The sequence below is a fragment of the Ovis aries genome, chromosome 1, assembly GCF_016772045.2.
Source record: "Ovis aries strain OAR_USU_Benz2616 breed Rambouillet chromosome 1, ARS-UI_Ramb_v3.0, whole genome shotgun sequence".
Taxonomy (NCBI): Eukaryota; Metazoa; Chordata; class Mammalia; order Artiodactyla; family Bovidae; genus Ovis; species Ovis aries.
This window is the reverse complement of record NC_056054.1, coordinates 204582746-204608727: the sequence shown is the minus strand read 5'-3', so window position 1 is coordinate 204608727 and position 25982 is coordinate 204582746. Positions and strand designations below refer to the sequence as shown.

The window sequence follows — 25982 nt, the reverse complement described above, 5'->3', positions numbered from 1 at the left end:
TTTGATTCAAATAATGAGCCAAGAAAACTGACCACAGACCAACCCACCAATTGCTGCTTATTTCTCTGTTAGGGTTTCCTTACAAGCCTCACTGAATGAATTATAAAATGAGGTGATTTGAAAGCAGAACAAGTTTCTTGTGAAATCATATCCTGTTTTCCTTCAGTCACCCTGACTTGGAAATACCCCAGGGCATCCCAAAGAAGGGATTTTCTCAGTCAACTGGTGCTGTAAAAGGGAACCAACGCATAAACTACTCCTTTGGGAGGCCAATCAGGTGGGGAACCCCCTCCTTGTGTGTTCATTGAGGCAGGCAGGCTGGTAGCTGCTCCAGGCCCTGCATCACTCCTGGTACCTTAGCCGATCCCTGGTTTCAAAGTGACACCAACCCACATGCAGTTTTTCCTGAATCACCTTTAATCATGACTTCCTATATCTACTCAACATAGAATCTGATTGTTTTGTCTCCCCTGTATTTTGAAGAAAGACATTTTCAAAACTCGAAAAAAATAGGCTAAATGCCAAACCTAAAGGAATTTTGTAAAAAAAAAAAATTTTTTTTATCTCAATTTCTCTGAAGAATCTATCTTTTTAAAACTTACATTGTAAATATTATCAAGAGCTAATTTTCAATTGATTATTAACATTTTTCCCCCCAAAAGAGACAGCAACATCTGAAACAGAATCAAATTAGTTTTTCCCTGAAATTAAGTGATTTCTCATTATGATTTTAGGAATGCTCAGAGAGCAACTTCATCTCCAGCTCTTTTAAAGAGATAGTATCTGGTAATTTAAAAGTATGGCTTATTATATTATCACATTTCTTAAAAAGGAAAGCTTCTAGGCCTAATTCTGAGAGAGAAAATGGAAGGCAGATAAGGAGCTGAACCACCCTCTTCATTATTTATTTATTTTTATTAAAAATATTTGTTTATCTATTTACTTAGCTGTACTGGGTCTTAGTTGCAGCATGCAGGGTCTAGTTCCCTGACTGGGGATTGAAACTGGGCCCCCTATATTGGGAGCATAGAGTGTTAGCCACTGAACCAGCAGGGAAGTCCTACCCTATTTATTTAAAGTATGAAGAGTGATCATTACAAGAAGTGTTTAAGGTTAAGCCTCTTCTGGCACTGTAAATTAATAATGAAAACCCAAAAAAGCAAAAGAGGTATGGAAAGTAAGAACCTTTGAATAAAATAGATTGGCATGGCTTAGAGGAGGAGAGCAGGAGGGAAAGGAAACCTCCAGCCTCAGTCTAGGATAACCTTCACTCTGTATTTCTCAGAGTGAAAAATATCAGCTTGGGAGGAAATAGCCTGCCCTCTCCATTGCTGGAACTACCAGGAAAGGGGAAACCCCACCCCACTGATTTTTGAGGTTCAGTGGGTTCTAATGTGGAGAATAGGAAGGACTTCTGAACAGGAACCAATTAGAGAACCTATCCTTCCAGGGAATCCCTAGCCAGCTGTTCCAGCCTATTTTCTCCCTCTCCCAGACATTTTTCCAGCACACTTTTTCCTACACTTCACTGAAGAAGCCACAGTCCAAAAATTCCTTTGGATAAAAGGGGCAGTCAGTCCCTTTTAAAAGATGCCAAGTATTTGCAGAAGGGTTAAGGGACTGCCAGTCACTCAGCCATGCATTGCTGTGAACTTGCTCATTCAGATTTCTCTCACCTCTGGTCCAGACCAGCTGTATTGGGAGGAAGCTTCCGAGAGGGAGGGGAGAAGAGAGGAGGCAGAAGAGGAAGACTTTAGAACATTTTACAGACTGAAGCCCTTTGGAGGGGAAGAGCAAGCTTGAGGAGACAGGCATTAGTGGTCCAGAAGCTTTGTGGAAAGAGGAAACAACTAGAGAAAGATAAGGAAATGAGTCCCAGATGTAAACTTTACAAAATTTTTCTAGGGTCTCTTATATCTAAGATCTTGAATTTCCCAGTTAGAATTGTTAGTAATTAGTTCACTGTTCTTACTGGTTAAATTGCCTTTCATAGGTTGCACTAGTATCTAAACATTACTTATAATATTTGTTTATGGAAGGAAATGTCTTCTCAAAAAACTGCAAGCATTGTTTTACCAATGATATGCAGGTCTATAGTTCTGTTAAAAATATCAGAAAGTAGGGAATATGTCACAGGATACCTTTCTGCCATTCCCCAACAAGAAAATATGAAGGAAATAAGTAAGCCTAGGACATTGAAAGGAAGTTGCCCATACATCCCAAATTTTCTCAGGCTGTTTGATTTCATGTGATTTTAACTTTAATACATAAATGTTAGTGTAACAATTCTTTGCCAACAAACGTCCGTCTAGTCAAGGCTATAGTTTTTCCAGTAGTCATGTATGGATGTGAGAGTTGGACTGTGAAGAAAGCTGAGCACCGAAGAATTGATGCTTTTGAACTGTGGTGTTGGAGAAGACTCTTGAGAGTCCCTTGGACTGCAAGGAGATCCAACCAGTCCATTCTAAAGGAGATCAGTCTTGGGTGTTCTTTGTAAGGAATGATGCTAAAGCTGAAACTCCAATACTTTGGCCACCTCATGCAAAGAGTTGACTCATTGGAAAAGATTCTGATGCTGGGAGGGATTGGGGGCAGGAGGAGAAGGGGACGACAGAGGATGAGATGGCTGGATGGCATCACTGACTCGATGGACGTGAGTTTGAGTGAACTCCGGGAGTTGGTGATGGACAGGGAGGCCTGGCGTGCTTCAATTCATGGGGTCACAAACAGTAGGACATGACTGAGTGACTGAACTGAACTGAACTGAAATCACAATAAACTGTGGAAAATTCTGAAACAGATGGGAATACAGACCACCTGACCTGCCTCTTGAGAAACCAATATGCAGGTCAGGAAGCAACAGTTAGAACTGGACATGGAACAACAGACTGGTTCCAAATAGGAAAAGGAGTACGTCAAGGCTGTATATTGTCACCCTGCTTATTTAACTTGTATGCGGAGTACATCATGAGAAACGCTGGGGTGGAAGAAGCACAAGCTGGAATCAAGATTGCCAGGAGAAATATCAATAACCTCAGATATGCAGATGTCACCAGACATGGCAGAAAGTGAAAAAGAACTAAAGAGCCTCTTGATGAAAGTGAAAGAAAAGAGTAAAAAAGTTGGCTTAAAGCTCAACACTCAGAAAACAAAGATCATGGCACCTGGTCCCATCACTTCATGGGAAATAGATGGGGAAACAGTGCAAACAGTGTCAGACTTTATTTTGGGGGGCTCCAAAATCACTGCAGATGGTGATTGCAGCCATGAAATTAAAAGACACTTACTCCTTGGAAGGAAAGTTATGGTCAACCTAGACAGCATATTCAAAAGCAGAGACATTACTTTGCCAACAAAGGTCCATCTAGTCAAGGCTGTGGTTTTTCCAGTAGTTATGTAAGGATGTGAGAGGTGGTCTATGAAGAAGGCTGAGCACCAAAGAATTGATGCTTTTGAACGGTGGTATTGGAGAAGACTCTTGAGAGTCCCTTGGACTGCAAGGAGATCCAACCAGTCCATCCTAAAGGAGATCAGTCCTGAGTGTTCATTGGAAGGACTGATGTTGAAGCCGAAACCCCAATACTTTGGCCACCTGATGCGAAGAGCTGACTTATTTGAAAAGACCCTGATGCTGGGAGGGATTGGGGGCAGGAAGAGAAGGGGACAACAGAGGATGAGATGTTTGGATGGCATCACTGACTCAATGGACATGAGTTTGGGTGAACTTTGGGAGATGGTGATGGACAGGGAGGCCTGGCGTGCTGCGGTTCATGGGGTGGCAGAGTCAGACATGACTGAGCGACTGAACTGAACTGAGCTGAGTGCTCTATGTTAGCTAACAAATTCATCTCCTGAGGGATCCAAGATGAAAAACTTGAAGGGCTCGTCAATATTTTCCTTTCCTTCCCCATTAAATCTGTCCTCTTATTTCTCTGCCTTGATCTATTCCTTCATTCGTCAAACTTTCTTGAACAGTCTAGAGTATTGCTGGTGGGGAGGGTGCAGCAGAACATCTGGACTAATGGGTATGATCTCTGTCCACCTTCTTTTTTTGCCACTGCCATTAGTAGGCTCTCAACATCGAAATCTCAGCTAGACTGTGACAACTGCTGGCAGGTGGTCAGCCTGCCTGTCTTCATCTAATTTACTCTCCATTGCTGTATCGATGTCATGCCAGTACACAGGTGCCCTTGTTGGCAAAAACCCTCAACCAAAGCCTTAAGCAACCTGTCTTTGGTCTACCTTTCCAGTTTTCTTGGACTATTCCCATAATAGTTATGCTCCCTTCAGATTTCTGAGGCTTTACTCTTTCCCCATCCAGGACTGGCCTTCTCTGTCTTATCTACCTTTCAAAGTTGCATTTATTCTTTTTTTTTTTTGAATAGGTTTTATTTTTCAAAGCAGTTTTAGGTTCCATGCAAAAGTGAATGGAAGGCAGAGATCCCTTGTCCCCAGCCCCCACTGTCATCTCCCCAGAGGGTATACTTGCTGCAAACAAGAACCTGCACTGACAGATCATAAAGTACTTTTCTGCCCTAAAATTCCTCTGTGCTCTGCCTATTTATCCCTCCTCCCCACTAACCCCTGGCAACCACTGATCTTTTGCTGTCTCCACGGGTTCTGCCTTTTCAAGAACGTCCTAGAGTTGGAATTGCACAGCTTGTAGCCTTTTCACCTCGGTGCCTTCAACTGCATCATGTTCAAAGTTGCATTTATTCTTTCTTTAAAATTTTCAGTTGGAGGATACATGCTTTACAGTGTTGTGTTGGTTTCAGCCGTACAACAATAGAAATCAGCTATAAGCATCTATATGTGTCTGATAATGGAAATCAGCCATAAGTATCTATCCCCTCCCTCTTGATACCCCTCTAGGTTGTCACAGAGCACCAGAGGGAGAATATGGACAAACTGAGAGAGTAGCACTGACCTATACACACTACCATGTATAAAATAGCTAGCTAGTGGGAAACTGCTATACAACACCAGGAATCCAGACTGGCACTCTGTATTTATTCTTTAAAGCTCAAATGCCACCTTCTTTGAAAAAACATTCCCAACATACTTGTTATGAACTGTCCCCTCTTCTGCCTTCTCAGTTCAGTTCAGTTGCTCAGTCGTGTCCGACTCTTTGCAAACCCATGGACTGCAGCATGCCGAGCTTCCCTGTCCATCACCAACTTCCGGAGCTTACTCAAACTTATGTCCATGAGCTTACTCAAACTTCTGCCTTCTAATACATGATATTCCTTTTACCAGAGGTATGTCATTCTGCTTTGTATCATAAATTATTAGAAATAGGTTGTTTCTCCCCTGAAACTTACAAGTTTCTTGAGTTTAGGTCCCATGTTAGAATTGTTTCCCATATGTGACTCATAGCAATAGCTTTGATATTTATTAAATTGAGCTGAATAAGCCACCAAAATTGGACACATCAAATATTTCAGTCAGGTCAACTTTGTATTAGTCAAAGAGCAAAGCCAACAGTGGTCTTACTGTTATTCCTTTTTTTTTTTCATGTAGTTCCTTCAGTGAAAAATACATTCTCATAGATGAATATAGTCACATCCTCACTCTCCTACCTTCTGGACCCTGTGTTAGCCTATGAGACCCATATTTACCTTAATAATTTCTTCTTTATCTGAATGGCCTACACATATAGCCTCTAGCCCCATGTGACCAAAAGTGCAGTCCTTACACCACCTTCATTCTAGTCATTGTATGTACAAGTTAAAAATTCAGATTCCTGGACCCTACCCCAGACCTCCTGAATTAGCATCTCTGTGGCTGGAGCCTGAGAATCTTTTGTGAATAAGTTTCTCAGGGTTGTAGTACATAGGAAACCTTAAGAATCTTCATTCTAGAAACTGATCAGAGAGCTTGGCTGGGGAGCTCAAGATTTGGTGGATTCTTTGAATTTCTTCTTATCTCTAAGAATGGGCAGACTTCAAAACATCACAGAAAGTGAACAGTGAAATGTGCTTATAGTACACATAGTTCTCTTGGTGAGATACAGGTAAATGAAAGATTCTGGGATTCAGAAGAATGAGAAAGCAATGAACTGAATTTGGCCATGATCTGTTATTATTTGGCAAAAAGATACATATTCAAAATTAGGAGAAGCTATTTAAGACCTGAATCTGACCTTCTTTTAGCTTCTTTTCATCTCTTACACAGATTATTCTGTGTTTATTATGTTTATAAATAAATATAGGATTAAATGGGAAACTAACATTACTAAGAATCTTCTGTATGCCAGGCATCATGCTAGGTGCTTTCTATGTATTACTCATATAATCTGCCACTTGGAGGTCACTTTATTTATCTGCATTTTGCAGAAGAGGAAAGTTAGAAGATGAAAGGTTAAGTAAATTGCTAGTTAGGTAGATTAAGTAAGTTATAACGTAGATAGGTTAAATTAGATAAAAAAGTAAATGCAAGATTAGGTAAACTGCTAATTTCAGATTCCAATTCAATCATTTACTGGATGTGTGAGCCCTGGGGAAACTCACTTAGTTCCTCAGAGTCTCAACAGCATCACAGATAAAACAAAGGAGGGGTCACCTTCCTCACAAATTGAGGACTAGTGATGAAGTCAGGTATACATAGGACCCAGCATAATGTCTGGCCCTCAGCCAGGGTAGCAACCACTCCCTGTAGCAACACCTCAGTTTTCTTTCTACCTTGGCTTTTTATGCTTTTAAAAAAATTTTATGAAGGAGCCTGTTTGCTCAGAAGCCTGAAAAGGCCTTGCTATTTTAATAGGTGCCCAGAAACACTGTTGATGGTGCTCACAGCCAACAGCGCTTCCTTTTTCCTGAGGGTTGGCGTTCAAGAAAAAGAAACACTCATCAGCCTTTGGCTTCCTTGCAGCTTCAAAGAGGCAGTGATATGCACAGCCCAGGGAAAGCAGCCTCGGTGAGTCATGCTTTCAACTTCCAACTGGTGACATGAAGGACAGAAAGTAGCCACTTCACTACTGCCAGCAGCCATAGCAAATGACTCCACTGTGGATTTCCCAGAAACAGTGTCAGGGGGCCAAGCGCATGCCTTCACAGCTGCCAGACTGCCCCATGAGTCTCAGCTGCCTCCTCAAGTTGAGCTTGTCGAGTTCTTGTGAACTGGCAGAGATCCTCCTGCCACAGAACAGGAGACACCTTTTTTGGGAATGAATTCTCTGATGATGATAAAATTGTATCATGATCTTACCTGCAGGTATTATCAATGATTCCATCAGCAATCATGAATGATTTGGGTTTAAAGCTCCGCCCCCCCCCCCACCATGAATATTTCCTCTTGAGGGCAAGGAGGAACATTTATCACAACCTTATGATTCACTCTCCTAGACTGGCTGTGGCTTCATTTCATCTTTGAGTTCCTGGCCTAAGGCTTAAAAGATGTCGGAATTGTTACCTGGAGGCAGATGTGTGTCCTCCTATCCTGGTCATCTGCTTTGGACAGTGGCCATAAAACACAAGCATCAGTGATTGTTCTTGGTGTCATTCAACCTCCTTGTCCCCGTTTTGAACAATCCAGGCATGTATCTAAACCTTCTTTTCTAATTTACCTTTTTTCTTACTAGTTTTCTTACATATTTTAGAATGATCATTTTCCTGGTTATACCGCCCACCATGGGAAACACTAATTGCTTTCACTGATTCTAAATTGATTTCTAGGTCCAGGATTTGGGGCTTTAGTGCACAAATCTCCTATCTTCCTACTTATATTGTTCATGACTGGATTCTGCTTACTCTTCTCATAGCTGTAGGCTTTATAAGCAAAAGTCTGACATGCCACTGTTCTCCAAAATGAGGAAGTTTGGCAGCCTCTGTTCCTACTCTGCTTGCTTTTCTACCTTGACTGTTAACATATAAGTTCTTGTGAGAAAAGTCCTTCATTAAATGCCTAAACAAGGCAACAGCAAGGGAAAAGGCAACACAAGCACAGAAGGATGGCGATAGCCTGTACCTGTGTCTGCTCAGGAGGACCTCTGCTGTTGGTGATCTGCCTAAACCTAGTGGGAGCAAGCATCTTAGCAGGATGGGCTTGGAGCCTGAGTTAAACAAACAGCACAGCAGAAGAAGGAAGAAATCAGAGGTTTGTTGGTTAGAGTTTTCTGAATCCTACTCAACATTTTCCAACCCTGTTGGCCTCTGTCTATAGCCACCTTTGTTCCTGCACTGTTTATTTTTACCAGTATGTAATATCAGGGTAAATGATAAATATAGCTTATAGAAACCTTTGGCCTTAAATACTTTGAGGTTTTCCCTGAGGAAAGGTGGCTTTATTTTACTGACAATATTTCCTTTTTTTTTCCTTTTACAACAAATAAAACAATAGCACTCATATTGTTTACAATTATTGAAATAATTTACTCTAATTTGAATTCTTATATATGAGAACCTTTACATACTGACAACTCCCATGGCATCTTTATAAAGTATGGTAAACCTATGGCTGATTCATGTTTATGTTTGGTAGAAACCAATACAATACTGTAAAGCAATTATCCTTCAATTAAAAATAAATAACAAAAAAGTGTGCAGGTCATAAATATGCTGTCTAAAGATAGGCAAAGTAGGTCACAGAGATACAAAATGAGTTGAAATCACATTGTGAGTCAATGCAATGACATATGAGTTCAGGTACCCAATCTGGGCTCTGGTGTACTTGACACAGACCTCACCTTCAAAGATGACATTCTCTGGAGACCAGGGTACAGAAAAGAGTAGATTGATGCTCAGTTGATGAAGGTGATCACAGTTAAACCCTTTTTATATAACTTAATGATTTCACAGACTTCATGAATGTTAAGTCAGTTGAAGTTTAATTACATTTGCCCATTTCAGAAAATATCTGACCAAGACTGTATGATACTATGAATAATTATATGCCAACAAATTGGACAACCTAGAGGAAACGACAAGCTTTTAGAAACATACAGCCCGCTAAAACTGAATCAAGAAGAAATAGATAATCTGAGCAGATTGATCACTGAAAGTGAGATAGAATCCATAATAATAATAATGATCAAAACTCCTTGCAAACAAAAGTCCAAGACCAGAGGGCTTTACTGGGGAATTCTACCACACATACAAATAAGAACTTACACTGATCATTCTCAAACTTTTCCAAAAGGCTGAAGAGGAGGAAACACTCCCATAGTTATTCTATGAAGCCACCATTACCCTGATACCAAAACCAGACAAAGACATTGACAAAAAAAATTTTTACAAGACTGTATGAAGTTGCAAACTGTTTCCTAATGCTGGAAGACATGGTGATGTAATACCTACAACTATCAGGGATGCTAAAACAGCAATAACAGTGCCCTCGTCTGCCTGGAATACAGAAGGATGGCTGAACAAACACAGAAGAATGCAACTTTCTAAGAAAAGTCTGCTGGGAACTAGTTCCCACATTGTTTCTGCCTCTAGGAAGAAAAGCCTGTGACTTGCTTTCCGCCTGACTCCTTAATGGTCAGTGGATTCTCTGTTGGGAGAACCTAGATTTGGACACATTAGGAGCTGATGATGAATATGAACTATTGGTGAAGTACATTTGAGCCCACAGTCTACTGGCTTCTGTTTCAGAACCATTCAGTCAGCCAGATATTTAATTTTTCAGTGAGGCAGAGGAAAGGGGACCTGTGCTGGGGTTGCTAAACAGCGATATTTATTCATAATTCATTTTGCTTGGGTTTTTGAATATAGCGTTACTTTACAATTATGCAGTGCTTGGCCATTTTCAAATTTTCTATTGATGTTCGAAACAGTTTCAGGAGGTAGCTGTTGTTATTACCAGTTTTACAGATGAGAAACTGAGGTATAGAGAGGTTATATTGCTTAAACTAGGTCTGCCAGATTCCAAAGCTTATGCTTTAAAAAAAAAAAAAAACTTTTATTTTGAAATAATTGTAGATTCACATGAGTTTACAAATACATGTATAGGTAAGTCCCATGAATTCTTTCCCCAACCTCCTCAAATGTTAACATCTCACACAACTAGAGTATAGTATTAAAAGCGAGAAAATGACTGGCACAATCCACAGTGCTTATTCAGAGTTCATCAGCTCTATGTGTGTATGTGTGTGTGTGTGTGTGTGTAGCTGTATGCAATTTTGTCATGTTCTTTTATATGCATACACTGTTCTACCAATTTTAAATATGAAGTCAGATTACAGGAATGAATAAAATGATTTTTTCTTCAATAAAACATTATCTACCAACAATCATGTACATTATGCTGTATGTGCTATGCTAAGTTGCTTTAGTCGTGACTGACTCTTTGCAACCTTTTAGACTGTAGCCCACCAGGCTCTTCTATCCATGGGATTCTCTAGGCAAGAATGCAGGAGTGGGTTGTTATGCCCTCCTCCAGGGCATCTTCCTGACCCAGGGATCAAACCCATGTCTCTTCTGTCTCCTGCACTAGTGGTTCTTTACCACTAGTGCCACCTGGGAAGCCCCAAGCACATTATGTACGACCAAACAGCTTTTCATTTTTAGTTGCAATTAAGAAAAGGAATAAATTCTACAAAGCTCATCTCTTAGGAGCCCTAGACTGTGCTATGTGCCTTTATGGGCACATCTTCTGGGGGTGATGATACATATAAAACAGGGAAACACAATTTATTGGTTTATTGATAATTATGGCAGCAGGTAGAAGGGGATGACAGAGGATGAGATGGCTGGATGCCATCACTGACTCAATGGACATGAGTCTGAGTGAACTCCGGGAGTTGGTGATGGACAGGGAGGCCTGGCATGCTGCGATTCATGGGGTCGCAAAGAGTTGTGTCATGGGGACACAGCTGAGTGACTGAACTGACTGACTGACGGCAGCACTTTTATACATGTCAGAAATTTCTATCAGTAAAGGAAAGGTGATCTTACCTTGACTTCAGATTTAGTCTCATCATCTTCCTTTTCCTCTGAGTTTAAATCTGTCTCTGTATAAGGTTCCTCAGATGTTTTCTGTTGAGGAACTAGAGAGATAAAGGAAACCTGCCATTAATTTGGCTAGTTGGCTAATAACTCAGAGCACTTACCCTGACTTGGATCATGCTGATGCAGTTGATTAACAAAGCTTAATTGAGCTGCTACAGTGATTTTCAAAATAGTAGATGAAATTGGAGGTGAAGATGAGATGCAGAAAAGAGAGTCTTTGATCCCAGGCACTTGATCCAAAGAGAAAAAAGTCATACCCAGCACCACAGAAAACATCAAACAGCAACCAATCAATCAAGGTAATGTGGTAAAAATGATACTTTCCATCATTCCCATTTTTAAGGCCCAGTTAAAAAGTTGTTTTCTTCATGAAGTCTTCCTTAACTATTCTAAGCTTCATGGATTCTGTTTATACACTGATGCTTTAGCATTTTCATTTGCAATGTATAACATTGCACTTGATGTTGTTCTTGGATTGGAAGATTGAATTCTAGGTACCACACTCTACTGAGTGTATTCTTTCCATTATACAGGTAATTAATTAGTGATTACTAATAGAAAATTTGAAAAATACTAAAATCTTACCATTTAAACACACTATGATTATGTAAGAGGACAGAAATTGTTGCTAACCTAATGACCTAACAGTTGCATTCCAGAACTGATGCAATTGCATTTATTAGTGGACGGATGACTGTGTGAAGAATCTGCTGAGTCTGGAGGAAATTGGGCAGGCTTGCTCTTACTCTTACCTCTCAATCATTCTCTCTCCCTCCTCTCCTTCCCACAGGGCACTAAGAGGCCTGGGAAATAGCCGTCTTCAACCTCCACAGTCATTTGGCACTAAGATTGGGATTTGGGGAGGAGAAGCCCTAGTTAGATTTGTAGCTTTCTAATCCAGTTTTACCAGAAGGCTGCCCTGGGGGTGATGACTACAAGACTAGTAATTAAGTGGTACTTTACGTTCTTACTTGTCACCACCCTTGTATATACAGTCCCTTTGGGAAACTCACAGGATACACGCAATTAACCCAGGACAGGATATGAGCATTTCTAGGTCCGGTGGCCAAAATGTCATCCACCTAATGTCACCAATACCACCCGGATGCTTATGTGTGGCAGACTTGATGGAGGTTGACTGTCTTGCCTCCACAGGCCCTCCCAAGCCTCTTTGAGCCAACTGGAAGCCCCTTGATCTTTCTGCGGGTTTTCTAAACATGTACATTGAAATCTGTAGTGAGGTGCACAGATAGCTGCTCCAGGTTGTATGACTGCTGAACCTATTTTATAACAATGGACAACTCATTGGGCTCCTCATTCTCTGCAGGATCTCTGTAACCTGAATGATTCTAGGCATAGTAACAGGAAGCTAGAAATGCATATACTGATTGGCAATACCCATGACTGAGAACCACTTCCCCTTAACTCTGTTAAGTGCAGCAGTGAAGTTAAAGGCAAGGACGTGGGAGCAATGTTGCCAGAGTTCAAGTTTTGCTCTTCCACATATGAAGCATACATTATCAAAGAGCCTTAGCTTCAGTTCACTTCAGTTCAGTTGCTCAGTTGTGTCCGATCTTTGCGACCCCATGAACTGCAGTATGCCAGGCCTTCCTGTTCATTACCAACTCCCAGAATTTACTCGAACTCATGTACATTGACGTGGTAATGCCATCCAATCATCTCATCCTCTGTCGTCCCTTCTCCTCCTGCTCTCAATCTTTCCCAGCATCAGGGTGTTTTCACATGAGTCAGTTCTTCACATCAGGTGGCCAAAGTATTACAGTTTCAGCTTCAGCATCAGTCCTTCCAATAAATATTCAGGACTGATTTCCTTTAGGATGGACTGGTTGGATCTCCTGCTGTCCAAAGGACTCTCAAAAGTCTTCTCTAACAACACAGTTCAAAACCATCAATTCTTCAGCACTCAGCTTTCTTTATAGTCCAACTCTCACATCCATACCTGACTACTGGAAAAATTATAGCTTTGGCTAGACAGACCTTGGTTGGCAAAATAATGTCTCTGCTTTTTGATATGCTACCTAAGTTGGTCATAACTTTTCTTCCAAGGAGCAAGTATCTCTTAATTTTGTGTCAGCAGTCACCAATTGCAGTGATTTTGGAGTCCCCCCAAATAAAGTATCTCACTGTTTCCATTGTTTCCCCATCTATTTGCCATGAAGTGATGGGACCAGATGCCATGATCTTAGTTTGCTGAATGTTGACTTTTAAGCCAGCTTTTTCACTCTCCCCTCTCACTTTCATCAAGAGTCTCTTTAATTCTTCTTCGCTTTCTGCCATAAGGGTGGTATCATCTGCATATCTGACGTTATTAATATTTCTGCCAGAAATCTTGATTCTAGCTTGTGCTTCATCCAGTCTAGCATTTCTCATGATGTACTCTGCATATAAGTTAAATAAGCAGGGTGACAATATACAGACTTGACGTACTCCTTTCCCGATTTGGACCCAGTCTGTTGTTCCATGTCCAGTTCTAACTGCTGCTTCCTCACCTGCATACAGATTTCTCAGGAGGCAGGTCAGGTGGTCTGGTATTCCCATCTCTCAAAGAATTTTCCACAGTTTGTTGTGATCCACATAGTCAAAGGCTTTGGCATAGTCAATAAAGCAGAAGGAGATGCTTTTCTGAAATTCTCTCGCTTTTTCAATGATCCAACAGATGTTGGCAATTTGATTTCTGGTTCCTCTGCCTTTTCTAAATCCACCTTGAACATCTGGAAGTTCAGAGTTCATGTACTATTGAGCCTGGCTTGGAGAATTTTGAGCATTATTTTACTAGTGTGTGAGATGAGTGCAATTGTGTGGTAGTTTGAGCATTCTTTGGCATTGCCTTTCTTTGGGATTGGAATGAAAACTTTTTGAATGAAAAATGACCTTTCCAGTCCTGTGGCCACTGCTGAGTTTTCCAAATTTGCTGGTATATTGAGTGCAACACTTTCACAGCATCATCTTTTAGGATTTGAAATAGCTCAACTGGAATTCCATCGCTTCCACTAGCTTTGTTCATAGTGATGCTTCCTAAGACCCACTTGACTTGGCATTTCAGGATGTCTGGCTCTAGGTGAGTGATCACACCATTGTGATTATCTGGGTCATGAAGATCTTTTTTGTATAGTTCTTCTGTGTATTCTTGCTACCTCTTCTTAATATCTTCTGCTTCTGTGAGGTCCATACCATTTCTGTCCTTTATTGTGCCCATCTTTGCATGAAACATTCCCTTGGTATCTCTAATTTTCTTGAAGAGATCTCTAGTCTTTCCCATTCTGTTGTTTTCCTCTATTTCTTTGCACTGATCACCGACGAAGGCTTTCCTATTTCTCCTTGCTATTCTTTGGAACTCTGCATTCAAATGGGTGTATCTTTCCTTTTCTCCTTTGCCTTTCACTTCTCTTCTTTTCACAGCCATTTGTAAGGCCTTCTCAGACAACCATTTGGCCTTTTTGCATGTCTTTTTCTTGGGGATGGTCTTGATCTCTGCCTCCTGTACAATGTCACAAACCTCCGTCCATGGTTCTTCAGGCACTCTGTGTATCAGATATAATCCCTTGAATCTATTTCTCACTTCCACTGTATAATCATAAGGGATTTGATTTATGTCATACCTTAATGGTCTGGTGGTTTTCCCTACTGTCTTCAATTTAAGTCTGAATTTGGCAATAAGGAGTTCATGATCTGAGTCACAGCCAGCTCCCGGTCTTGTTTTTGCTGACTGTATAGAGCTTCTCCATCTTTGGCTGCAAAGAATATAATCAATCTGATTTCGGTGTTGACCATCTGGTGATGTCCACGCGTAGAGTCTTCTCTTGTGTTGTTGGAAGAGGGTGTTTGCTATGACCAGTGCGTTCTCTTGGCAAAACTCTATTAGCCTTTGCCCTGCTTCATTCTATACTCCAAGGCCAAATTAGCCTGTTACTCCAGGTATTTCTTGACTTCCTACTTTTGCATTCCAGTCTGCTATCATGAAAAGGACATCTTTTTTGGGTGTTAGTTCTAGAAGGTCTCATAGAACCATACAACTTCAGCTTCTTCAGCATTACTGGTCAGGGTATAGACTTGGATTACTGTAAAACTGAATGGTTTGCCTCGGAAACAAGCAGAGATCATTCTGTCATTTTGAGATTGCATCCAAGTAATGCATTTCAGACTCTTTTGTTGACCATCATGGCTACTCCATTTCTTCTAAGGGATTCTTGCCCTCAGTAGTAGATATAATGGTCATCTGAGTTCAATTCACCCATTCCAGTCCATTTTAGTTTGCTGATTTGTAAAATGTCAATGTTCACTCTTGCCATCTCCTATTTGACCACTTCCAATTTGCCTTAATTCATGGACCTAACATTCCAGGTTCCTATGTAATATTGCTCTTTACAGCATCAGATTTTACTTCCATCACCAGTCACATCCCTAACTGGGTATTGTTTTTGCTTTGGCTGTGTCTCTCCATTCTTTCTGGAGTTATTTCTATACTCTTCTCCAGTAGCATATTGGGCACCTACTGGGATTCATCTTCCAGTGTCCTATCTTTTTGCCTTTTCGTACTGCTCATGGGGTTCTCAAGGCGAGAATGCTGAAGTGGTTTGCCATCCCCTTCCCCAGTAGACCACATTTTGTCAGAACTCTCCACCATGACCCATCTGTCTTGGGTGGCCCTACATGGCATGGGTCATACTTTCATTGAGTTAGACAAGGCTGTGGTCCATGTGATCAGATTGGTTAGTTTTCTGTGATTATGGTTTTCAGTCTGTCTGCCCTCTGATGGGGAAGGATAAGAGGCTTATTGAAGCTTCCTTATGAGAGAGACTAACTGAGGGGGAAACTGGGTTGTTCTGATGGGCAGTGCCATGCTCAGTAAATCTTTAATCCAATTTTCTGTTGATGGGTAAGGCTGTGTTCCCTCCCTGTTATTTACCTGGGGCCAAACTATGGTGGAGGTAGTGAAGATAATGGCTTTAGCTTATTCATCTGCAAAGTGGGGAATAAAGACGGGCTCAATAAAAGACAGAAATGGTATGGACCTAACAGAAGCAGAAGATATTAAGAAGAGGTGGCAAGAATACATGGAAGAACTGTACAAAAAGGATCTTTATGACCAAGATAATCGCGATGGTGTGATCACTCACCTAGAGCCAGACATCCTGGAATGTGAAGTTAAGTGGGCCTTAGAAAGCATCACTACGAACAAAGCAAGTGGAGGTGATGGAATTCCAGTTGAGCTATTTCAAATCCTGAAAGATGATGCTGTGAAAGTGCTGCCCTCCATATGCCAGCAAATTTGGAAAACTCAGCAGTGGCCACAGGACTGGAAAAGGTCAGTTTTCATTCCAATCCCAAAGAAAGGCAATGCCAAAGAATGCTCAAACTACCGCACAATTGCACTCATCTCGCATGCTAGTAAAGTAATACTCAAAATTCTCCAAGCCAGGCTTCAGCAATACATGAACTGTGAACTTCCTGATGTTCATGCTGGTTTTAGAAATGGCAGAGGAACCAGAGATCAAATTGCCAACATCTGCTGGATCATCAAGAAAGCAAGAGAGTTTCAGAAAAACATCTATTTCTGCTTTATTGACTATGCCAAAGCCTTTGACTGTGTGGATCATAATAAACTGTGGAAAATTCTGAAAGAGATGGGAATACCAGACCACTTGACCAGCTTCTTGAGAAACCTATATGCAAGTCAGGAAGCAACAGTTAGAACTGGACATGGAACAACAGACTGGTTGCGAGTGGGAAAAGGAGTCCGTCAAGGCTGTATATTGTCACCCTGCTTATTTAACTTATATGCAGAGTACATCATGAGAAATGCTGGGCTGGAAGAAGCACAAGCTGGAATCAAAATTGCCAGGAGAAATATCAATAACCTCAGATATGCAGATGACACCACTCTTATGGCAGAAAGTGAAGAGGAACTGAAAAGCCTCTTGATGAAAGTGAAAGAAAAGAGTGAAAAAGTTGGCTTAAAGCTCAACATTCAGAAATCGAAGATCATGGCGTCTGGTCCCATCACTTCATGGGAAATAGATGGGGAAACAGTGGAAACAGTGTTAGACTTTATTTAAAATCACTGCAGATGGTGATTGCAGCCATGAAATTAAAAGACGCTTACTCCTTGGAAGGAAAGTTATGACCAACCTAGACAGGATATTCAAAACCAGAGACATTACTTTGCCAACAAAGGTCCATCTAGTCAAGGCTATGGTTTTTTCCAGTGGTCATGTATGGATGTAAGAGTCAGACTGTGAAGAAAGCTAAGCTCTGAAGAATTGATGCTTTTGAACTGTGGTGTTGGAGGAGACTCTTGAGAATCCCTTGGACTGCAAGAAGATCCAACCAGTCCATTCTAAAGGAGATCAGTCCTGTGTATTCTTTGGAAGGAGTGATGCTAAAGCTGAAACTTAAGTACTTTGGCCACCTCATGCAAAGAGTTGACTCATTGGAAAAGACTCTGATGCTGGGAGGGATTGGGGGCAGGAGGAGAAGGGGACGACAGAGGATGAGATGGCTGGATGGCATCACCGACTCGATACACATGAGTTTGGGTGGACTCCAGGAGTTGGTGATGGACAGGGAGGCCTGGTGTGCTGCGATTCATGGGGTCACAAAGAGTCGGACATGACTGAGCTACTAACTGAACTGAACAGCATGTATGTATGTATGTATGAGGCCTTAGTGATTTAATATGCACAAAGTGTTTAGGTCTTGGTAAGCACTCAGTATATTTTAGCTACTATTATAGCCACTGAAAGGGGCTTCCCAGGTAATTCTTTACGGTGGTAAAGAATCCGTCTGCCAATGCAAGAGACACAGAAGATGCAGTTTCAATCCCTGTGTTGGCAAGATCCCCAGGAGTAGGAAATGGCAAACCACTCCAGTATTCCTGCCTAGAAAACTCCATGGACAGAGGAGTCTGACTGGCTGCAGCCCACGAGGTCGCAAAGAGTCAGACATAAATGGGCACACATAGCCACGAAAGAATGTTTTCAGGTTCCTTGTGTACTTCAGAGAGGTTCAAAGTACCCAAGACACTTGGCTACCAAGAGTCAGAGCTGAGATTCCAGCTCCCACCTCTAAGTGGCCCTGACCATGTTCCTTCCACTGTGAAATATAATACTTTATCATGGCATGGACTCAGTTACTAAGGGATCAGCTGAATGTGTTTGAAAATCCTGTTATCAGACAGCTAGAGTCCACACTCAGTGGTTAATCTCCAAAACAAAAGCACAGGAGCATTATACAAAATAAGCAAGTCGCCTGACCAAAGTCCACAGTACCTGTTCAGACATGTCAAAGATCTGTGGATCCTAGGATCATTAATTACTGTGAAGTCTTGTGTTTGAAAAGCTGAGAAACAATTTATCATTGTGCTTTGTTTATTTGTAACAAATATATGTCCTTTAAAATAATGAGGGAAATCCAAAAAAAATAATAATAATAATAATAATGAGGGAAGCAAAGTCATATAAAGGAGTATAATTAATTTTGGGAAAGTGACCTATATAAGAGGTCAGGAGAACCAAGCCCTGTTTCTAACCATCCAAGAAGGACGTCTCTGTGTGTGCATGTCTGTGTGTATCTGGGGTGTGCATGCATAAGTGTGTCTGAGTGTACATGTGTACGTATGTATGTGTGTGGAAAAATTTTGGAAAGAAATTCACAAAACTGAATTTAGTGAACTAAACACTAAAGTTATAACACTAAACTGTTACTAACTTTTTTATTCTAAAAAGCTTAATATGTGGTAGGAGACAGGGGACTATAAATTGTATTAAATGGAGAGTTACCAAAAGACCCCATAATTTTCAGATAAATAAAACCTGAAAGAATTTGTTGCAAACAGACCTGTAAAACAAGAAATGCCAAAGGAAGGATTTCAGCCAGAAGAGACAAAATACAGGATGGTAATTCAATAAGGAATAAAGAACATCAGAAATGATGAATAGGAAGTAAATATAAAATTGTCTATATATTTGTTCCTTTTTTTTGTCCTTTCTCCAAATTTTGTTGAAAGATATATGCCTGTTTAAAGCAAAAATTATAACACAATATTGGGGTATGTAACATATACTGACATAATATTTAGGATAAGAATAGCACAGAAGATGATTAAATGGCATATGCAACTATACTGTTGCAAATTTCCTGTATTTACACAATGTGCTACAATATTAACTCAAAGTAGATTGTGAGAAATTAGGGACACACATGGTAATACCTAGAAGAAACACTGGGGGAAAAACAATGCAAAAAGGTATGTGTGTATGTATGTAAAAAGTCAGTAGAGGAATTAAAACAGAATACTAAAAAAATGGCTAACCTGAAAAAAGTCAGGAAAGGAGATAAGAGGAATAAAAAAAATATGAGACAAATAGAAAAGAAATAATGAAATAGTAGCTCTAAATCCAACTATATCAATAATTATATATTATGTAAAATCAATTAAACACTAATTAGAAGATAGAAGTTAACATAATGTTTTTAAAAGGGGAGACCCAAGTAAAGCTGTCTATAAGAAATATATGTTAAAAATAAAGTCAGAAATAGAAGAATGGAAAAAGTGTATCATGTAAACATTAAGCATAAAAAGCTGGAATGGCAATATTAATATCTGACAAAGTAGACTTCAATATAGGGCCTATTACTAAAGATAAGAAGGGAAAGAGTGATATTTCATCATCATAAAAGGGCCAATATATCTTCAAGATAAAATAATTATGAATCTGTGTATGCTTAATAACAGTTTCAAAATACATGTGGTAACAAATTATATATATATATTATATAAAAATATCCAACAGTGTTTACCTAGAATGCATGATTCTTTTAACATATAAAAATAAATCACTGTAACCCACCATATAAACCAATAAAGGAGAAAAATCATACATAGCGCTTCCCACGTGACACTAGTGGTCAAGAACCTGCCTGCCAATGCAGGAGACATAAGTGAGGCAATTTCAGTCCCTAAGTTGGGAAGATCTCCTGGAGAAGGAAATGGCAAATCACTCCAGTATTCTTGCCTGGAGAATTCCATGGATAGAGGAGCCTGGAGGGCCATAGTCCATGTGGTCGCAAAGAGTCAGACACTACTGAGCAACTGCTGCTGCTGCTAAGTTGCTTCAGTCATGTCCGACTCTGTGTGACCCCATAGATGGCAGCCCACCAGGCTCCCCCGTCCCTGGGATTCTCCAGGCAAGAACACTGGAGTGGGTTGCCATTTCCTTCTCCAATGCATGAAAGTGAAAAGTGAAAGTAACGTTGCTCAGTCATGTCTGACTCTTTGCGACCCCATGGACTGCAGCCCACCAGGCTCCTCCATCCTTGGGATTTTCTAGGCAAGAGTACTGGAGTGGGGTGCCATTGCCTTCTCCACTGAGCAACTACTAGTAACTAACTATATGCACCAAACAGAGCATCTGAAAAATCCAACAATCATTCATGATAAAACTCTTAACAAACTGGAATAGAAGGGAACTTTCTCAATCTCATAAAGTACGTCTGTGAAAAACTTACTGCTAACATATACTTCAAGGTGAACAATAAGTTTTTCCCTACAAATTGGGAAAAATCATGGATGTCTGATCTTACCACTTCTATTCAATGTTCTACTAAATGTTCCAGCCATTATCATAGGGCAAGGGGAAAAAAAGCATAAAGACTAAAACAGAAGTAAAATTGTCCTTATTTACAGATGATATGATTACATTTCTATACAGAAATATATTCCTATTGATAATAGTTATATATGGTAAATTCCATTTATCATACGGCTTTTTAAAAACATGACATATCTAAGATCTTTACACTCAAAACTACTATATTGTTGAGGAAAATTAAAGAAGACCTAAATAAATGGAACATTATAACATTTATAAGTTGAAAGATTCAACATTGGTGAGATAAAAGTTCTCCCCAAACTGAACTGTATACTCATTCAGTGATCTACATATTCATCCCAGAAGAAACTGAAAGGTGATTTTACAATTTATATGGAAATGAAGAGGACCTAAAATAGCCGAAACAATCTTGAAAAATAACAAAGTTGGAAGACTTATACTACCTAATCTCAAGTCTTATTAGTAGGCTATAGTAATCAAGACCATGGAAGATTGATGTAAGGACTCATCTTTTTATTTTTTTCAAAGAACCAATTTTACCACTCTTTTGCTAACAGAATCTTGTTGGCCTTTTAAAGGTTTTTAATGAAGCTTATTTGATGCTAATGCTCTTCTTGCATTTATATTGTTCTTCTACTAGACTGTGAACTTCTCCTGGCATCCAGGCATTCAATATTACATAAATGTATCAGTCTTCATGCCTGTACTATTCCATATCTTATATAATATCTATTGAAATAGTGACCATTATGCATCTTAAACAAGCATAATCTAAATCCTCATGAGCATGGATGAAACATAAAGCCACAAAACTTCCTTCCCCAAATAACTCACCCAAGGTGGAGGGCTGGCTGATTTTTGGTGACACCCATTTTGGGGAGGACTCAGGATGGGGGGCCACGGGTTGCACTGGGCGAGTCTGTCTGGCTGCCAGTTTCATCAGACTCATTTGTCTCTTGTGAAATATTTCCTGCACGTCGCTCAGCTTCTGCAAGACTTTCTGGGCTTTAGCCTATGAGAACAAAAAGTAGATCATGAGCTGGTGGCTCTGTACTGAATCTGAGAACAGGAGGCATTCCCTTTCTCCCATCTTCCCCTCTTCTCTGAGCATCCATATGCAGGTCATTGCATATCTTGCCTTGTACAGAATTGTGCTTCTAAGAGCCTGTACCTCCCACTTGATTGTCAGTGGTTGTATTCTTTTCACCACTGTATCTCCAGCACCTGGAACACTGCCAGGCACCGAGTGGTTCAGTTCAGTTCAGCTGAGTTCAGTCACTCAGTCATGTCCGATTCTTTGCCACTTGATGGACTGCAGCAGGCCAGGCTTCCCTGTCTATATCAACAACTCCCAGAGCTTACTCAAACTCATGCCCATTGAGTCGGTGATGCTATCCAACCATCTCATCCTCTGTCTTCCCCTTCTCCTCCCACCTTCAATCTTTCCCAGCATCAGGGTCTTTTCAAATGAGTCAGTTCTTTGCATGAGGTGGCCAAAAATTGTAGTTTCAGCTTCAAAATCAGTCCTTCCAATGAATATTCAGGACTGATTTAATTTAGGATGGACAGGTTGGATCTCCTTGCAGTCCAAGGGACTCGCAAGAGTCGTCTCCAATACGTCAGTTCAAAAGCATCAACTATTTGGCACTCAGTTTTCTTTATAGTCCAACTTTCACATCCATACATGACTACTGGAAAAACCAAAGCTTTGACTAGATGGACCTTGGTTGGCAAAGTAATGTCTCTGCTTTTTAATATGCTGCCTTGATTGGCCATAACTTTTCTTCCAAGGAGCAAGTGTCTTTTAATTTCATGGCTGCAGTCACCATCTGCAGTGATTTTGGAGCCCCCAAAAATAAAGTCAGCCACTGTTTCCACTGTATCCCCATCTATTTGCCATGAAGTGATGGGACCAGATGCCATGATCTTCGTTTTCTGAATGTTGAGCTTTAAGCCAACTTTTTCATTCTCCTCTTTCACTTTCATCAAGAGGCTCTTTAGTTCTTTGCTTTCTGCCATAAGGGTGGCATATGGCATATCTGCATATCCGAGGTTATTAATATTTCTCCCGGCAATCTTGATTCCAGCTTGTGCTTCATCCAGTCCAGCATTTCTCATGATGTACTCTGCATATAAGTTAAATAAGCAGGGTGACAATATACAGACTTGACGTACTCCTTTCCCGATTTGGAACCAGTCTATTGTTCCATGTGCAGTTCTAACTGCTGCTTCCTCACCTGCATACAGATTTCTCAGGAGGCAGGTCAGGTGGTCTGGTATTCCCATCTCTCAAAGAATTTTCCACAGTTTGTTGTGATCCACATAGTCAAAGGCTTTGGCATAGTCAATAAAGCAGAAGGAGATGCTTTTCTGAAATTCTCTCGCTTTTTCAATGATCCAACAGATGTTGGCAATTTGATCTCTGGTTCCTCTGCCTTTTCTAAATCCCCTTTGAACATCTGGAAGTTCATGGTTCATGTACTGTTGAAGCCTGGCTTGGAGAATTTTGTGCATTACTTTGCTAGTGTGTGAGATGAGTGCAATTCTGAGGTAGTTGAGCATTCTTTGGCATTGCTTTTCTTTGGGATTGGAATGAAAACTTTTTGAATGAAAAATGACCTTTCCAGTCCTGTGGCCACTGCTGAGTTTTCCAAATTTGCTGGTATATTGAGTGCAACACTTTCACAGCATCATCTTTTAGGATTTGAAATAGCTCAACTGGAATTCCATCGCTTCCACTAGCTTTGTTCATAGTGATGCTTCCTAAGACCCACTTGACTTGGCATTCCAGGATGTCTGGCTCTAGGTGAGTGATCACACCATTGTGATTATCTGGGTCATGAAGATCTTTTTTGTATAGTTCTTCTGTGTATTCTTGCTACCTCTTCTTAATATCTTCTGCTTCTGTGAGGTCCATACCATTTCTGTCCTTTATTGTGCCCATCTTTGCATGAAACATTCCCTTGGTATCTCTAATTTTCTTGAAGAGATCTCTAGTCTTTCCCATTCTGTTGTTTTCCTCTATTTCTTTGCACTGATCACCGACGAAGCTTTCCTATTTCTCCTTGCTATTCTTTTGGAACTCTGCATTCAAATGGGTGTATCTTTCCTTTTCTCCTTTGCCTTTCACTTCTCTTCTTTTCACGGCTATTTGTAAGTCCTCCTCAGACAACCATTTGGCCTTTTTGCATTTCTTTTTCTTGGGGATGGTCTTGATCCCTGCCTCCTGTACAATGTCACAAACCTCCGTCCATAGTTCTTCAGGCACTCTGTGTATCAGATATAATCCCTTGAATCTATTTCTCACTTCTACTGTATAATCATAAGGGATTTGATTTATGTCATACCTTAATGGTCTGGTGGTTTTCCCTACTGTCTTCAATTTAAGTCTGAATTTGGCAATAAGGAGTTCATGATCTGAGTCACAGCCAGCTCCCGGTCTTGTTTTTGCTGACTGTATAGAGCTTCTCCATCTTTGGCTGCAAAGAATATAATCAATCTGATTTCGGTGTTGACCATCTGGTGATGTCCACGCGTAGAGTCTTCTCTTGTGTTGTTGGAAGAGGGTGTTTGCTATGACCAGTGCGTTCTCTTGGCAAAACTCTATTAGCCTTTGCCCTGCTTCATTCTATACTCCAAGGCCAAATTAGCCTGTTACTCCAGGTATTTCTTGACTTCCTACTTTTGCATTCCAGTCCGCTATCATGAAAAGGACATCTTTTTTGGGTGTTAGTTCTAGAAGGTCTCATAGAACCATACAACTTCAGCTTCTTCAGCATTACTGATCAGGGCATAGACTTGGATTACTGTAATATTGAATGTTTTGCCTCAGAAACAAGCAGAGATCATTCTGTCATTTTTGAGATTGCATCCAATTACTGCAAGTACTTCGGACTCTTTTGTTGACTATGAGTTAATATATGCTGAGCAGGTAAATGCTCACTAAGCCAAATCCATTCATGATAGAAAAGGATGTCACATGCCAACTTACAAAAGAATGATTCCAAAATGAGAAATGTAACCTGAATAAACGCCCTGGTGGAGAAAAGACTATAAGTATTGTAGGGGAAGGGGTAGCTAAATTTTGAGGCAGGATCAAGGGAACCTCAAGGATGTGTGATGAAAAGGATATACATTTAAATTTTATTCTGCAAGACCTCTTCTCTCTATATAAGTTAGGAAAGAAATAAACTGATGAAGTACCAGGAGAAAGATGGAACTCAAACATGTTCTCACAAGGGACTATGTTCCCTAAGGCAGAGATTCAGGAGAACAAGAAACCAGAACTGTTTCACCAAGGCCTGAATCCAGCTGAAATACGTTTCTTTCAGCATGATGTCCCTTCAATTCTGGTGGGTCATGGAAGTGGGTAGCTTTCTCTTTATCATGCTGACTCTGACATCCATCTTGTGAATGATTTTAACCACCAAAGGAGGGACTCAGAAGAGTCGAACCACCATAACCCATGCAGGGTGGTCTGAGGATGCCATATTTCAAAAGTACAGGCTCAGCACACATCCAGGGAGGTTGCCACATTTGGCAACTGGAAAAAGTAAATTTGTCTTTTCTATGCTGAACCATCTTCTGAGGAAAGAGCAAAGATCCTGAGGTTTGGAATGTTAGCTATGGAACAACTCTTCCCCTATAGCCTAAGGCCCTGTCAAGGCTGACCTCTGCACTAAAATCTGAGTCTGGCCTCATTCCTTGGAGGATCTGAAGGCAGACCTGAACTGTCTATCCAGTACCCACTGGCCACATGTGGTTAGTGAGCACCTGGAATGTGGCTAGTCTGATTTGAGCTGCATTGTTTAAATACACACTGGATTTTGAACATTTACTTGAAAAAAGAACATAAAATATCTCATTAAAATATAGTTAATTATACAACAGTGATTTATGTTGAAATATTTGCACAAAGGTAGAAGAAAACATTATTAAAATTGATTTAATTTGTTTCTATTTTTTTTAATGCAGCTACCAGAAAATCTTGAATTACATGCATGGTTTACATTATATTTCTATTGAAAAGTTTTGATCTAGACTACAGATTGGCAATTTTTTTGAAAAGGACCAAACAGCAAATATTTCAGGCTTTGCAGATCCTCTAGTCTCTGATGAATCTGCCAAACTTGGCTATTTTAGCACAAAAGCAGTCATAGATGATAGATAACACATAAATGAAAGTGAGCAACTGTGTTCTGATAAAACTTGATTTATAAAAATAGGTAGCAATCCCTTATGATTATACAGTGGAGGCGATGAATAGATGTACTCCTTTCCCAATTTTGAATGATGTTCATGTTCACGGAACATTGTTCCATGTCCAGTTCTAAGTATAAGTTACTTCATGGCAAATATAAGGAGAAATAGTGGAAACACTGACTGATTTTATTTTCTTGGGCTC

General features: G+C 40.3%; 2 protein-coding genes across 18 annotated transcripts in view; one reads left to right on the top strand and one right to left on the bottom strand.

Annotated features, from left to right (window-relative positions):
- Nucleotides 1-25982, bottom strand: part of MCF2L2 (MCF.2 cell line derived transforming sequence-like 2) — a 288114-nt gene that overhangs the window by 124100 nt on the left and 138032 nt on the right. For all 7 annotated transcript variants that reach the window (XM_042233901.2, XM_027957913.3, XM_060419927.1 and 4 more), the window contains 2 exons: nucleotides 21413-21590; nucleotides 10893-10984 (listed from right to left, as the gene is read on the bottom strand). In XM_042233901.2, coding sequence (XP_042089835.1) covers nucleotides 10893-10984; nucleotides 21413-21590 — 270 coding nt within the window. The remainder of the gene's footprint in view (nucleotides 1-10892; nucleotides 10985-21412; nucleotides 21591-25982) is intronic.
- The window catches only part of LOC101103203 (LINE-1 retrotransposable element ORF2 protein), a 75875-nt gene that overhangs the window by 24378 nt on the left and 25515 nt on the right, over nucleotides 1-25982 (top strand). For 8 of the 11 annotated variants that reach the window (XR_006056548.1, XR_006056547.1, XR_009601695.1 and 5 more), the window contains exon 2: nucleotides 6763-6915. The exons of 2 other annotated variants lie outside the window; for them this stretch is intronic. Coding sequence is in view for 3 of the 9 variants with exons in the window: in XM_042233943.1 (XP_042089877.1) it covers nucleotides 6763-6915 (153 nt within the window). In the remaining 6 variants the exon portion in view is untranslated. Of the gene's footprint in view, nucleotides 1-6762; nucleotides 6916-9135; nucleotides 19350-25982 lie in introns of those variants that run through there. One more of the 11 variants, XM_060419946.1, reaches the window with a different exon arrangement.